A 15,000-nucleotide genomic window follows, 5' to 3' on the forward strand; every position below is an offset into this window, starting at 1 on the left:
AGCGACTGCTCCAGCAGCTCACCGTACGTGTGCTCGCGCCCCGTCACACCATCGATGATGGCCACGCTGGTCGGGGACTGTCGGAACACCTGGAGAAACAGTTCCCCAAGCGAGCGGGTACCAAGCGTCAGATCTTCGGGTGCTGCTGGTCCCCGAACGATGTTGCTTTCGTCAGTCATGATTGTTTGACTGCTTTTGTGACACTGGCACTGGCTGGCTGGCTGGCTGGCTGGCTGGCTGGTTGGATGCGACTGGATGGGATGTGCGTCTTGCGTTGTCGTCCGTTCCGTCTTCTTCGTTATCTCTCCCGGCGCATTGGGATGATAAAGCAAGTCATCGGTATCAAGTATCAGCTGTGTTTGCGTGTGCGCAAGAGATTCTATTGACCCTCCGGACGGTGTAATCAGTGTTTGGTGTTGTTGTTTTCTTCCTGTTGCTTTGGGAGACTCAACAATGGGACAGGACGTGAGATTTATTAGGGGTAGGGGGGGCAGACTGTCATCACACTATCGCGCCCCCTTTTGCGGTACCATAATCGTAGTTTATGCTAATGCTAGTGCAGATGGAACGGAACACGGAATCCGCAATCGAGTGTGCAGTTCAAACAGCCCGTGGCCCGATTATGTTCCGGTTTTAGTTTCAGTTCCGCTGGCAAAAGGCTGGTGCCAGGCTGCATCGCTTTCGAACTTTAGTTCGTAAATTTCGAAACCTTCATAATGTTACCGCCATGGCAATTCGGGTAAAAATGTGTGTCCTTTGAAGTGAGAAACCAGACCATCGCTGGTCACAAAACAGGGTGTGGGTGGGTGCGCAGGACTGGTGGACGAGGACAAGCAGCAATGTCATTAGACGTCGGTCGGTGGTAGTATCGTTACTCTGGTCACGCGGTCGGTGATTAAAAAGCTTGAGGAGAAATTAATTTAACTGAAAGGCTCTCTCGCGCTCTCTCTCTCTCTCTCTCTCTCTCTCTCTCTATCAATAAAACTAAAATACTGATCCGATAACCGGCGAAGCATCTGCGAGTCCGGAGAAGGAGTATTTCACTTCGAGCTGCAAGTCAACCGTGCCCTACACATCGGTTGACATGGTGACGCTGCAGGCACGGGCTGCTGGGATCGTTGGGTTTGAAGTGCAGTTCCGAGAGCCAGCGAACGGCTAGCGGCTTTGCTCTGAAGACTATTCCACCGGAATCGCTCCATTTAATTCGCACTAACTCACCCCTACCCCCCCAACGGCACCCAAACCGAGAATGGTGGAATTTGGCAGCAGTTAATTAGTGTAATTGGTTCTATCCGGTAGATGTGCCCAGTGGTACGAGGTGCGTGTGGTTGGAGCTTCCGCACAATTTCGACACCAGGGACGATGAACGATGCGCCCCCGCCAATTCAATCCGGAACACCACGGCACGAATCGGATTTATCGTTTATTTTACATTTCACTGTGATGCTTTCAAGCGATTTGGTCCATTTGCATCAGAAACACTGCCCAATTACACTCCTAACCCGGAACAGCGCTGCCCCCCCGGGGGCATTACAGCTTCGCCTTCTGCTTCTGCAGTGTTTGGCGCAGCTGTCGGCGCAATATCTTGCCACTGCCGGTTTTGGGGATTTCCTGCACAAAGTGCACCCCACCGCGTAGCCACTTGTGGGGCGATAGTTTGGAAGCAACGTACTGGGCAAGCTGCCCCTCCGTGATCGCCTCCGTGTTCGGTTGCAGCACGACAAAGGCAGCTGGCAGTTCACCGGCCATTTCATCGGGCAGTCCAACGACGGCCGCATCGCGTACCTTCGGATGACTAAGGAGCACGTCCTCCAGTTCGGCCGGTGGCACCTGGAAGCCCTTGTACTTGATCAGATCCTTCAGCCGATCGACGATGAAAAAGTCCAGCTCCTCGTCGTAGTATCCGATGTCCCCGGTACGGAGCCACCCGTCCGTATCGAGCATTTCGCGTGTGGCTTGCTCATTGTTTAGGTAACCCTTCATCACCAGCGGTCCCTTGACGCAGATCTCACCGGTTCGACCGGGCCCGAGTCGTTCACCGGTATCCAGATCGACCACCTTGACGTAGGTCGTCTTGTGGACCTTACCCACCGAACCGACCTTATCGTTAACCCGCGAAATAACACCGAGCGACGTCTCGCTCATACCGTACCCGGGGCGGACGGTGCGGGCGTTTGGAAGGCGCCCCCGTACCAGATCTTCGATTTCCTTGCTCAACGGAGCGGCACCGCAAAGGACGGCATGCAGCGAACTCAGATCGTACTCCGCCACCAGTGGATGTTTGGCCAGAAAAACCATCAGCGGCGGCACGAGACTGACCATCGTGATGCGATGGTCCTGGATGGTGCGCAGGAAAAGGCGTGGCTCGTACTGGGGCAGCACGACCATCGGCACCCGGTTGAGGCAGCTGTTCAGTGACAGCATGAACCCGAACACGTGATAGAAAGGGAGCAGTCCAAGGACCCGGATAGGGACCGGTAGCTCGGTGTACCGGGGATCCTCCGCTAGGTACGCCATCACGGCCATCACGTTGTGGTGCGTCAGTTGGACGGCTTTCGGTAGTCCGGTCGTTCCGGATGACATAACCATGACGGCGACCTGCTCCTTGAGCCGTACCGGTTGCGGAGTGAAGCTGGTAAGGCTGTGCAGTGGGCTACGATCGAAGAACTCGTCCAGTGAGGGTAGTTGCGGTCCGTGTTCCGTTTGCTGCGTTCCGACGAGCGCGACCAGTAGCTTTACGAACGGTAAGTGATCGCGCATGGCGCGGATCGTGGCGAGTGGTTTGCTCGAGGCAAAGATGGACCACGGTTTGGTGAGCTGCAGGACGTGTGCCATCTCGCCGGCCGTGTAGGATGGATTGAGCGGTAGGATCGTTCCTCCGAGCATGATCGTCGCGAAGGTGACGATCGGGAATTGGAGACTGTTCTCGCTAGCGATCGCCACGACGGAGCCTCGTTTTAGGCCAAGCCGATGGAAGCGATTGGCGAGCTTCAGCGAACGTTCCAGTATCTCGTGGTACGTATACTGCTGTCCGGTAACGCCATCGACCTGTAGTGGGAAGTAGGAGGCAAGATAAGACACGGGTGGGTAGGGGACTGCAAGATTGCTCTTACCAATCCCACTTCCGTGCCATTACGGTACAATCGTTTGATCAGCAGCTCACCAAACGATCGGCAACCATCCTCGATGCTATAGCGTAGATCACCGCCGTACAACACGAATCGCTCGGATGTCGCACCAGCATCCATCTTGGTCAGTTGCGTAGAATTAACTGATTGCTAGCGCACCAGCATCATCTGCATGCGCGAGACAAACGATTTGTCTGCACACCACTCTCTCTTCCTCCTTCTTGGGCGGACGTTATCGGACAACCGGCGGCTCGGTGGCATGTAAACAACCGGCGGCAATTAGATCGTTGGCGAAGCGCGGTTCTTATCAACACCACCACCAGCAGCGAAGCACAATAAAACAATCGAGTAAACTCCTCTCTCTCTTTCAATCTCTCACTGTCTATCTTGTGCATTTATTTACTCTAGTGTTTCCCCTTCTCCCTGCTTGGTTTATCAGAATGACGAGCCGAAAACGCGTCCGACGGCCACCAACAATTCGCCACCTCATCCAGATACGAAATGGGGAGGGTCCGAAAATGATTTAAAGCTTCGATTTGGCGAGCAGGTACGTTAGCTCGCGGCGCAGTATCTTACCGCTGGCCGTTTTGGGAACCTCATGCACGAACCGTACACCACCGTGCAGCTGCTTCTGCTTCGAGAGCCGCTCGGCGACGTACTGCTGCACGTCGCGCTCGGTGAGCGATGCACCGGGCTGCAGTACGACGAACGCCAACGGGAGCTGGCCAGCGGATGCATCCGGTAAGCCCACGACGGCACAATCCTTGATCTTCGGGTTCGTCAGCAGTACGGCTTCGACTTCGGCCGGTGCCACCTGGAAGCCCTTGTACTTGATCAGATCCTTGATCCGGTCGACGATGTAAAAGTTTTCCTCCTCATCGAAGTAACCGGTATCGCCGCTGTGCAGCCAACCGTCGCGATCGATGATGGCCCGTGTTTCCTTGTCGTTCTTCAGGTAGCCCTTCATGACGAGCGGTCCCTTGACGCAGATCTCACCGATCTGGTTCGGGCCGAGGGTGCGGCCCGTCTTCACGTCCACCACCTTCACCCAGCTCAGCTTGTTTACCTTGCCAACGCTACCGTGCACATCGGACGTCCGTGTCATGACACCGAGCGACGATTCACTCAATCCGTAGCCGACGAGGATCGTCAGTACGCTCGGTAGTCGCTGCAGTACTGCCAGTTCGACCTCTTTACTGAGCGGAGCGGCACCACAGCCGAGCAAAAGCAACGAACTGAGATCGTACTGGTCCACTAGCGGGTGCTTGGCAAGGAAAACCATCAACGGTGGTGCGAGCGAGGCCGTCGTGACGCGGTACTTCTGGATGGTGGACAGGAAGAGTGTCGGTTCGAACTTGGGCAGCGACACGATCTGGCGCCCGTTGATCAGCGCTTGCAGCAGCATCATGTAGCCGTACACATGGAAGAACGGTAGCAACCCGAGAGCAATCTGTTCGAAGGGGATGTTGCGTGAACTTTCGCGCATATACGCCAGCACGCACATCACGTTGTGGTGCGTCAGTTGGACGGCTTTCGGTAGGCCGGTCGTACCGGAGGAGAGCACCATCAGGCCGATCTGCTCACGCAGCCGTACCGGTTGCGGTGTGAAGGTGATGAACTGGGCCCGGTTTCGATCGAACAGCTCGCGGAACAGCGTTACGTGTGCGTTCGGTCGCACGCCCGTTCCGCCCAGCAGCACGGTTAGCTTGATCGAGGGAAACGTTTTCAGGAGGGGCCGAAGCGTTTCCATGGCTAGCGGTGAAGCGAAGATGGCTCGCGGTTGTGTGAGCTTCAGTACGTGCGACAGTTCGGTGGCCGTGTAGGCCGGGTTCAGGAGGAGTGGTACGGCGCGTAGGTAGCTCGCCGCAAACGTTATGATCGGCAGCTCGATCCGGTTCTCGCACATGACCGCCACTACGGTATCTTTCTTGATGCCCAGCCGGTGGAAGCGATTGGCCAGCCGTACCGAGCGCTCCAGCACGTCCGAGTACGTAAAGCGCTCATCCGTAACACCGTCAGTCTGTAGCCGCGTTGGTTGAGGGGCAACGAGGAAAGAAAGGGAGCTGATGATGACTATTCTGTGACCGCAGTGTGACCTGTTATACTTACGAAAGCAACACCATCTCCGTTTTCCTTTAACCGCTTGATGAACAGCTCACCGAGTGAACCGCAGCCTGCCTCGATCGGTTCCTCCAAGTCGCCTCCGTAAAATACGTACTTTTCGTCGTTACCACCCATCGCCGGTTACTGCCGAGCTCGATGCGCACCGGCTGCTCGTGAAACACTGTCGCGCACATTAGCGGCCAATGCTAGTGCGCTGCGTGTGCTCGGAGATGAGTTTCGTATTCGTTCGTTGTGCTGATAGTGCCGCGAGATACGGCTGTTTGTGTTCGTGCACCGCGGAAATCATTCGCGTGGCGCACGGTGGTCGTGGTGGAATGTTTCATCTGAGACCGAGCTAGCCGTAACGAACCGAGTGTTTGTTTTTGTTTTTTTTTTGCAGTACAGTAGATGCTTTGGTCGGGAGATTGGCATAAAGGAAACATCAGAACCTTCTATCAACAGTGGATACTCGGTGAATGATGGGATAAAGAAGATGCATCTCAGTCTGAGGTGGCTGCTGCTGTTTGAGAATGAATCCATAATCGCGACTCAGTTAGAAGTTCAGTTGCTTTTCGGCTACTTTTCAATGTGCTGCATTTTTTATTAGATCCAAAATCAGTGAATAAGCTCGTGTTTATTGGGGCGTATAACGTGTACTGTGGATATTTAAATTAAAAGGAATGTTATCAGACATTTGCTGCTTAAAAGCGGTGGGTCAATGTGTTGACTACGTTTGAAAATTTGAAAATTTGATGTTACATTTGAAAGTTAATTTTGATATGTTATATGTATCAGAGTGTTACATTCTATTTATTCGCGAATAGAAATGACTACACCTTATCATTCGTTCTTGGTTCTACAAAATCTGTATTAATATGATGTGATAATATTTTAAACGCAACGATTATATTCATCACCGTTGTGATTTTGAAGCTAATCAATGCACCGTGCGTATGCAATCTCTGCCAGCAACACACCAATCTCAACTGCCCATTGGGCTAAAAGCACTTGAATGAGAGGCCATAATTGCTTTAAAGTAATGATATGTGGAGCATTTTGATATTTTTTGTGTCTGTGGTACAGGTTAGTGGTTTGGCGTGAAAAAAAAGCGGCGATTCTTTCTCTCCAATACTGCTGCATGCCGGACTCGAACACTCTGCGCAGAAAAACGCTAAATCGATGTTGCAAGATCCGTTTAGGGATAAACAAAAAGAAGGATTGAAATTCGTAGACATTTTTTGGCAATATTAAGCACTTGTTTGGATTCAAAATTTCAGCACGAATATAGTCCAGCTGCAGTACAGCCCGATTTTCTAGAATTGCATGCTCCACAGGCAAGTTCTGTGACCCGGGATACTCCTTAAACAGCGCCATTAAACGTTTATCGATATTCAGCAGTGGAAGTTTGTTATGCGGGTAGTAGACAGTAATGTTGCGATCGGCGAGATCGTGTAATGTCTCGGGGTCTCGTATTGCCGGTGGTTCCGTGATGAACGATATGATTTTCGTTTCGTAGGCACACTTCAGCACGAAGAATAGTATGATCAAAGCCACGGCGGCTATCTTCTCGGTACGATGTGTTGAACGAAGCCGTTGCTTTTCAAATCCAAATAAGGCCAGAAGCAGTAGATTGTTGTTGAAGTGTCTCAATAGATATTGTTCAAGAAATTGATACAAAGCACAAAATACAACTAACAAGATCCATACGGAAGACATAAACGGCTTAGTTAGTACCTCCCATATTGTGAGTATCCTGCCTTTTGGGGACAGAATAGCAATATGTTCCAAGGAGATAGTGCCGACTATATTCCCAATGTACACATTCATCACAAATCGGTTCAGTAGCAGATCCCAATGGGTTTGTTTATCGATACACTGTTGCATATTTAATGTTTCGGGACACACAAGGCGGCGAAGGACGAGTTTGGTGTTGATTGTTTCGGCAAACAAGACAAACAAGTGCATGTCTTCACCGTATAAATTATCCGCGTAATGGTGTGTGTAGAAATCATCCATATAGACTCCGAGCAAATGAGATTCCTCGATAGGGCGATCATAAAATATGGTCTCGATAGCAGGAAAGGTTTTGTAGTGTTTAATCCGCAAAGGTCGTGCCAGGAAGGTAAAGATGCCATCCACATTGACCGCCATGAAAGCAACGTTGACTATTTCGCGAGATGCAAAATAGGAACGCATTTGCCACAGGATCGCGTCGTTGTCGTGAGAGTATAGTACCAGAACTTTGCAAGTTGGAGGAATACTGCGAACCCATTGGTTGACAATAATGACGTTTATGTTTTGATCATACCAGTCGATCAATAGGAATACTAGATCAGGATCGGTGTAGGCTGTACTGTAGTTGATTGTAAGATCCACTTGCAGCAGGCTAACTTGATTTTGGAAAGAGGATCTGGCCATGCCATCTCGCAGCTCATTAGTAAATAAATCCGTCTCGGAAAACCGAAGAATCCAACTGACTATGTGTCCCGTACGGTGATTTTGAAGGGTTTGGGTTATGCGATGCACCTCTTTCACTATGTTATTTGCTCTGTCGGTGGCAACAGAAGTTATAAGTAAGACGCAGAGCAGTAACAGAGCGTGAGGACCTTGTAGGTCCATGTTGAACGATAGACTGATATACACAATTTTCGTTTACGTTCTTTCCAATGAACAATTCCATTAGTACGAGGGGTGCAGGTCACAATATGCAATTAAAACTACTGTAGACGATAACAAAATGGATTGAACAGCATTCTTGCTACCTGTTTAGATAATTGCTAGAAACAATCAGAGTAATTGAATGCAACACAAAAGGAATGTGTCTCTGTTTTGTATAGCTGCTGACAATGGGTCGAGCATGCTCAGTCATGTCGTTGAAAGGTATAGCGTGGTTGATCGCGATTTTAATCGCAACATCTTCGGAGGAATCGGATAGTAGTAGGAGCGATGAGGCTGTGCAATACGTTGCAAACCTGACACACTATCAAAAAGTTCATCAATTTGGGACGTTCGTTTGTTGGTTGTTACAGACCAACGAGGATCCAGAATCAGAGTTGTTTAGTCGATCGTTAGCTCAGAAGTTATTCAAGAGTGAGGAGGTAGTTCTCATTCAGGCAAACATTCAGCGAGCATCGCACAACTCCGGATATCCGGGGCCAAACATGGTGATAATGATCGCTGATCGACTCGAGGACAACGTTAACGCTTCTGTTATACATACTTGGTTGACCGGAATTCCCTCCGACTGTTTGGTAGTGCTCATCTTCAGATTGACGAACGAAGCATATGCAGAGACGCTGGCGAATCGTTGGGCATCTTACAGTCTTCTGAACGTGGTGATGATAGCGTTGAAAGAGGATGTAATGTTTAGCTTCATGTATATGCCTCTCCGGATGATAAGACACACGGGATATCCTGGCTTCGATGATTTGCTCTACGATCGGATAACAACATTGGCGGAAGTAGAAGTGAAAGGTGCTTACATCATGGATGCATTTACTATGCAAGTGAACGAAATAGTGGGAGAGGACGCCAGATTGTTTCAGTTGTTCTTCGAACGTCTTGGTATTCCATTTTCGAGTCAAATGCTCGATTGTCAGCTGTATCTGCACTTCAAGGATTGTATAAATCGATATAATGAGTCATTTGTGGTGCTGAATCGTTTGACACTTTCTGAGTATAGAAAGGACACTGTCGATACCATCGAAATGGAAAAGTATATTGTATTAGCTCCTCGTGGTCGATTCCTATCATTTGCAGAGATCTGGTTAAAGCCATTCGATTGGAGTGTATGGGTCGTCCTAACAATAATCTGCTTCGCATCATACCTGATGCACCGAATAGCTCCAAACACGATCGGAAATAATTTATTCTTGTTGGCGCTAATTGGATTAGAGAAGCGGAAGCTGCGTTTGTCGGGACGATTGGAGAAGTTCATGGCCGCAGGACTACTCGTGCTGTTCTACCAGATGAAATGTGCGTACGAGACGAAAATCATATCTTACATGATCGACACTCCCTCAGAACCGGATCCAATGACGATTGAGGATCTTCGGCAACGGAAAATTAAGATATTGTTGGATGACAAATCAGTTAATCGATCAATTGTTCAATCAAAATACGATATTATGATTTCCGAAGATGATTACAGCAAAGTATATAGCCTACAACGTATAGCTTATTTTGTTAACGAAGCACAGGCAGAAATTCTGAATTTTGTTACTGTAACGATTGATTCGGAAACAGGAAAATACCGATATATATCTCTCAAGGAAAATTTCTTTACCGATATAATGTTCTATACCTTTTATAAAACTCATCTCTTCATAAAGAGATTTGCAAGATTTCAACGGAGCACTTTTGAGGCAGGGATGAAAAAGCATTGGCGTTCGATTGTGATGAGTTTTTTTCGAAGGAATCGCGTGTTGATGTATCTCAACTTAGAAGGAGGGCAACAAACAAATATAGTTGAATCGGAGAAGTTTTGGCTTATTTTCATGCTTATCGCAACTATGTGGTCCATAGCTGTGGCTGTATTTTTGCTTGAAATAGGCTTTGCACGATGTCGTAAGCGTTTGTTAACAACGAAGAATACATAAGCGGGACGGTTTGACTGCTATCTTATACGTTTCTCTTTCTTTCTTTTCGTTCTCACTTTCATCGTAAAGTTCATTTTGCAATTGTTTATATTTTACCGTACTCAAAGGGGAAGTACGCACTCACTATAGGTAACATTCCTTGTTAGTCCGCGACACGCTAGCAGATTTCTTGTGTAATGTATGGAACTTCAACGAAGCTGTTAGTATTTAACGGAATTGAAAACGCGTTAAGGATCATTTTTCAATAGGAACTGGCATGCCTCACGCTCAAATTCGGCCCAGAAATGTGCTAACGTGAACGCTGGGTTACAAAAAATAATTCAAAGGACGTTTAACGTTTTATGAAATGAAACTAATTCGTTTGCATGTAGGTGCGAGGTCACGAGCCATAATGATTTTTTTATACCTGGAAATAGATGAGTGGGTTAAAATGTTAAGAATGGGAGAGTGGACTCATTGGATTGATTGCCAGAAACAATCAGAGTAATTGAACTAATTACCAAAAGGTTGTGTCTCTGTTTAATATAACTGGTGACAATGGGTCGAGCATGCTCAGTCATGTCGTTGAAAGGTATAGCGTGGTTGATCGCGATTTTAATCGCAACATCTTCGGAGGAATCGGATAGTAGTAGGAGCGATGAGGCTGTGCAATACGTTGCAAACCTGACACACTATCAAAAAGTTCATCACTTTGGGACGTTCGTTTGTTGGTTGTTACAGACCAGTGAGGATCCAGAATCAGAGTTGTTTAGTCGATCGTTAGCTCAGAAGTTATTCAAGAGTGAGGAGGTAGTTCTCATTCAGGCAAACATTCAGCGAGCATCGCACAACTCCGGATATCCGGGGCCAAACATGGTGACAGTGATAGCTGGTCGACTCGAGGACAACTTTAACGCTTCCGTTTTCCATTCATGGTTGACCGGAATTCCCTCCGACTGTTTGGTAGTGCTCATCTTCAGATTGACGAACGAAGCATATGCACAGTCTGTTGCAGATGTTTGGTCATCTTACTATCTTCTGAACGTGGTGATGATAGCGTTGAACGAGGATGCAATGTTTAGCTTCATGTATATGCCTCTCCGGATGATAAGACACACGGCATATCCTCGCTTCGATGATTTGCTCTACGATCGGATAACAACATTAGCGGAAGTCGAAGTGAAAGGTGCTTACGCCATGGATGCTTTTACTATGCAAGTGGGCGACATAGTGGGAGAGGACGCCAGATTGTTTCAGTTGTTCTTCGAACGTCTTGGCATTCCTTTCTCGTGTCAAATGCTCGATTGTCAGCTGTATCTGCACTTCAAGGATTGCATAAATCGATATAATGAGTCATTTGTGGTGCTGAATCGTATGACACTTTCTGAGTATAGAAAGGACACTGTCGATACCATCGAAATGGAAAAATATTTCATATTAGCTCCTCGTGGTCGATTCCTATCATTTGCAGAGATCTGGTTAAAGCCATTCGATTGGAGTGTATGGGTCGTCCTAACAATAATCTGCTTCGCATCATACCTGATGCACTGTATAACACCAAAAACGATCGGCAATAATCTATTCTTGTTGGCGCTAATTGGATTGGAGAAGCGGAAGCTGCGTTTGTCCGGACGCTTGGAGAAGTTCATGGCCGCAGGGCTGCTCGTGCTGTTCTACCAAATGAAATGTGCGTACGAGACGAAAATTATCTCGTATTTGATCGATCCTCCCTCAAACCCGGATCCAGCGACGATTGAGGATCTTCGGCAACGAAACATTAAGATAATATTGGACGATAAATCTATTAATCGATCAATTGTGCAAACACACTATAGTATCGTTGTACAAGACGAAGTTGTGCATAGCCTGTACAGCTTGGAAAATTCTGCGTATTTTTTTAACGATGCACAGGCAGAAATCCTTAATGCTGATACTTTAAACATAAATCCGGACACCGGAAAGCCGCAGTTTGTGTTTCTTAAGGATTATATCTATGCTGACATGTCATTTTTTACGTTTGTTGAGGTTCCTCTCTTGGTAGAGCGATTTACAAGGTATCAACGGATCATTTTTGAGGCAGGGCTGAAACGTCATTGGCGTTCAACCGTGGTTAGGATGATTGTAAAGCATCGAGTATCGGTGAATCGCGTTATTTCAAAAGGGTAGCAGCCAATTGCAGTGGAAACCGACAAACTGTTGCTCATGTTTATGGTTGTTTCGATTATGTGGTCCATAGCTGGTGTTGTATTTATGCTTGAAATAGGCTTTGCACGAGGTTATAAGCGTTGGTTAACAATGAAGAAAATATAAGAGATCAGTAGATGTTTCATGCCTTTAAATTGAATGATAGCGTAGACAGCAAATCTTTGGTAATTATTTATCAATTGCGAATAGAATCCTATCGTTCTAAGCTATAACTTGTAAGTTTATGATGCATCTGAAAGTAATAAAACGCTTTAATTGTGCTTATATGTGACAAAGAGGAGGATGTTGCATGATATATTTACTTAAAAAAAAATTGTGCAACATTTGGTACACTGGCTACCACCAGAATATGAGCGACCAACACGAACTATTCCCCCTAATGGCGCTATTCCGCTGTGCCGGCGGCATCTGCAACGCTTACCGGCCGAATCGTCGCTTCCCGCCCCGAACCATTATCACCGAACCCACACAAAAGCAGTGGCGACGTGGTTTGGAGTTTGGACGGGTGTTTGCACCAGATTACGCGTCGTTTCGTTGGCCAGTCACGCAGCACCGGTCGCGCGAGCATATACAGCGTACTTGAGCCAAGGCCAGGCCGGGTGAAAACCGGTTTCTTCGCGGCGTGTTCGCTTCGTCGAGTTTTAGCGTCGGTTGGCAGATTCAGTGTGTCCGTCAGTTCGATGCGTGCACGCTACAGGCGCTGACGGGCTGACAGTAAAAAAAAAAAACCTTTGTGCCTATCCGGTCAAAGGGCAGGTGTTGTTCGGGCCGGTTTCGACGGTGGAACATTCTACTCGGTATCATGCATACCAAGGAGGATGATCAGTACGTGCTGTACGGTGGGCCCGATCCGGCCGATCTGGATCACTGCGGATCGCTGGGAGAAGTGATAGTGGAAGAGTTGAAGCTACGTCCGGGCAACATTGGATTGGTAAGCGGCGAGCCGGTTCAGTGAGCGATCATTCATCATGATTCACGCGATTTGCTATGCTTTCACAGATCGATCCGGTGTCTCTGGAGGAGCTGACGTATGGCCAGATTCTGGAACAGTCGGCCCGTTTGGCTACGGGGCTGGCGAGACTCGGCATCGGAAAGACGGACAACGTGGCCATCCTCAGCCAAAACAGCCTCGAGTATTGCATCGCAATGTTCGGTGCCATATTCGTCGGAGCCCCGTTGGCCCTGCTCAATCCGGCCTACATCGAAGGTAAGTTAACGGCCCGTAGCACCTTATCTATCCAGCCGGGGGCAATCGATAACGAATTTGTACTTTCATCCGAAAGGGGAGCTGAAACATGCGATAAGCTTGGCGAAACCGAAAGCGATATTCATCTCTCCGGACGTGCTGGACAAGCTTATGGGGGCTCTTCGTGCACTGCAGGCGACCGGCGTTCGGGTGATACTTTGTGGTGGTGAACATGCCGCTGCCCGGGCGTACCCGGAGGTACTGCCCTATGCTAGCCTGCTGTCGGTGGCGATCGATGCGACCAGCTACAAACCGGCCGCAGTGGACAAGAGCCGACATGTTGCGTTGATTGTACTGTCCTCCGGTACGACCGGACTGCCGAAGGGTGTGGAGCTAACGCACCAGAGTATCATCGCTTCGATCGCACACTCGAAGGAAGCGGCCAAAATGATTGAGCTACCGGATCAGCTGGTGGCCCTGGCAGTGACCCCGCTGTTTCACGTCGTTGCCGGTGTCGGTCTGCTGAACATGGTGACCAACAACTGCCGGTGTGTGGTGATGCCCCGGTTCGATCCTCACCTTTTCTTGAGCAGCATCGAGCGGTACAAGGTGAATCTGATGACGCTTGTGCCACCGTTGATGGTGTTCCTGGCGAAGCACCCGATGGTGGACAACTACGATCTCTCGACCCTGATGACACTGTTCTGCGGAGCGGCTCCGCTTAGTAAGGAGATCGAAGAGCAGGTCCGGGAGCGCCTCGGAGTGGCATTCATACGGCAGGGTTACGGTATGAGCGAAACCACGCTCGGTGTGTTGATGCAGGATGGGTTCGAGAATAAGGCTGGCAGTGTGGGCCGTGTGCGGATGGGTCAGTGGGTGAAGGTGATTGATCCCGAGACGGGCCGGGCACTGGGACCTAATCAGAGGGGCGAACTGTGCTTCAAGGGTTCGCTCATCATGAAGGGATACGTGGGCTTGGATCGGGTTATCGATGAGGACGGTTGGCTACATACCGGGGACATCGCGTACTATGACGACGATCAGGAGTTCTTCATCGTGGATCGCATCAAGGAGCTGATCAAGTACAAAGGCTTCCAGGTGCCGCCGGCCGAACTGGAAGCGATACTGCTCGAGCATCCGAAAATCAGCGACGCGGCGGTGATCGGTGTGGCGGACGAGCGGGCCGGTGAGCTTCCGCTGGCGTTCGTGGTCACCGAGGACGGTGAGCAGCTTACGGAACGGGAGGTGAAGGAGTTCGTTGCTGGCAGGGTTTCGGAGCAGAAGCAACTGCACGGTGGCGTGCGGTTTATCAGCCAGATTCCCAAAACGGCCAGCGGTAAGATACTGCGCCGGGAGCTAAGAGATTCACTGAAGGTGGTGAAGGCGAAGCTGTGAGCTTGCGTGACGGCACCTCGTAGCAGAAAGCGTACTACCAAATGCACTTAGTTCTTAGGTTGATTGTTGTTTTCGTGGGGATAGGGAGATGAGAAAATGTGGGTTAATACATTGAAATACGGGTCTGTGGAGTAAAGCTGTTGGGTTCATCTTTTTTTTAACATCGCGGGTACGGGTAAAAAATCCGTAACGATAATATAAAATATTCACTGTTGGAAGATAGCTATTGGTAGATGGAGAGGTAGAGTTTGAGTATTCTGTACTTCTTGTATAATTTTCATGTTTTTTTTTATTTTCATGTTGTTTTTTTTCATGTGACACATGTTTTTAACAATTTTCCCTAAAAGCTGATCCTTTCAAGAGTATTGTGTAAAAGTTTTGGATCAATCGAAGCAAAACTGACAAA

The 15,000-nt window shown here is 48.8% G+C and overlaps 5 protein-coding genes across 5 annotated transcripts in view; 2 read left to right on the forward strand and 3 right to left on the reverse strand.

Annotated features, from left to right (window-relative positions):
* LOC126571322 (uncharacterized) overlaps positions 1 to 234 on the reverse strand; it is a 1,813-nt gene extending 1,579 nt beyond the window's left edge. Inside the window, exon 1 of the mRNA XM_050229735.1 lies at positions 1 to 234. This exon is cut by the window's left edge and continues 152 nt beyond it. Coding sequence (XP_050085692.1) covers positions 1 to 179 — 179 coding nt within the window. The 5' untranslated portion in view covers positions 180 to 234.
* A 1,176-nt stretch (positions 235 to 1,410) lies between these two features.
* LOC126571319 (uncharacterized) lies at positions 1,411 to 3,248 on the reverse strand. Its single transcript, XM_050229732.1, has 2 exons — positions 3,114 to 3,248; positions 1,411 to 3,048 (listed from the first exon to the last, which is right to left on the reverse strand). Exons 1-2 carry the CDS (start codon positions 3,246 to 3,248, stop codon positions 1,531 to 1,533), a joined length of 1,653 nt encoding a protein of 550 aa, XP_050085689.1. The 3' UTR covers positions 1,411 to 1,530.
* A 251-nt stretch (positions 3,249 to 3,499) lies between these two features.
* Positions 3,500 to 5,399, reverse strand: LOC126571321 (uncharacterized). Its single transcript, XM_050229734.1, has 2 exons — positions 5,238 to 5,399; positions 3,500 to 5,148 (listed from the first exon to the last, which is right to left on the reverse strand). The coding sequence occupies exons 1-2, from the start codon at positions 5,364 to 5,366 to the stop codon at positions 3,652 to 3,654; spliced, it is 1,626 nt and encodes a 541-aa protein (XP_050085691.1). The 5' UTR covers positions 5,367 to 5,399; the 3' UTR covers positions 3,500 to 3,651.
* Positions 5,400 to 9,061: 3,662 nt separating this feature from the next.
* LOC126574777 (uncharacterized) lies at positions 9,062 to 11,291 on the forward strand. The gene is made up of 3 exons (XM_050235150.1): positions 9,062 to 9,401; positions 9,477 to 9,625; positions 11,280 to 11,291. Exons 1-3 carry the CDS (start codon positions 9,062 to 9,064, stop codon positions 11,289 to 11,291), a joined length of 501 nt encoding a protein of 166 aa, XP_050091107.1.
* Positions 11,292 to 12,578: 1,287 nt separating this feature from the next.
* On the forward strand, positions 12,579 to 14,806 carry LOC126571320 (luciferin 4-monooxygenase-like). Its single transcript, XM_050229733.1, has 3 exons — positions 12,579 to 12,944; positions 13,013 to 13,220; positions 13,297 to 14,806. Exons 1-3 carry the CDS (start codon positions 12,816 to 12,818, stop codon positions 14,592 to 14,594), a joined length of 1,635 nt encoding a protein of 544 aa, XP_050085690.1. The 5' UTR covers positions 12,579 to 12,815; the 3' UTR covers positions 14,595 to 14,806.
* The last annotated feature ends 194 nt before the right edge of the window (positions 14,807 to 15,000 follow it).

Source organism: Anopheles aquasalis, chromosome 2 (assembly GCF_943734665.1).
Source record: "Anopheles aquasalis chromosome 2, idAnoAquaMG_Q_19, whole genome shotgun sequence".
Taxonomy (NCBI): domain Eukaryota; kingdom Metazoa; phylum Arthropoda; class Insecta; order Diptera; family Culicidae; genus Anopheles; species Anopheles aquasalis.

Bases quoted from the DNA above. Each gene is read 5' to 3' on its own strand.
- LOC126571319 (XM_050229732.1), bottom strand. From the start codon at position 3,248: ATGGATGCTGGTGCGACATCCGAGCGATTCGTGTTGTACGGCGGTGAT. The intron at 3,049-3,113 runs GTAAGAGCAATC...TTCCCACTACAG, and splicing joins ATGGCACGGAAGTGGGATTG to GTCGATGGCGTTACCGGACA.
- LOC126571321 (XM_050229734.1), bottom strand. From the start codon at position 5,366: ATGGGTGGTAACGACGAAAAGTACGTATTTTACGGAGGCGACTTGGAG. The intron at 5,149-5,237 runs GTAAGTATAACA...ACGCGGCTACAG, and splicing joins ACGGAGATGGTGTTGCTTTC to ACTGACGGTGTTACGGATGA.
- LOC126574777 (XM_050235150.1), top strand. From the start codon at position 9,062: ATGCACCGAATAGCTCCAAACACGATCGGAAATAATTTATTCTTGTTG. The intron at 9,402-9,476 runs GTATAGCTTATT...ATTCGGAAACAG, and splicing joins CAAAGTATATAGCCTACAAC to GAAAATACCGATATATATCT.
- LOC126571320 (XM_050229733.1), top strand. From the start codon at position 12,816: ATGCATACCAAGGAGGATGATCAGTACGTGCTGTACGGTGGGCCCGAT. The intron at 12,945-13,012 runs GTAAGCGGCGAG...ATGCTTTCACAG, and splicing joins GTCCGGGCAACATTGGATTG to ATCGATCCGGTGTCTCTGGA. The intron at 13,221-13,296 runs GTAAGTTAACGG...TTCATCCGAAAG, and splicing joins CAATCCGGCCTACATCGAAG to GGGAGCTGAAACATGCGATA.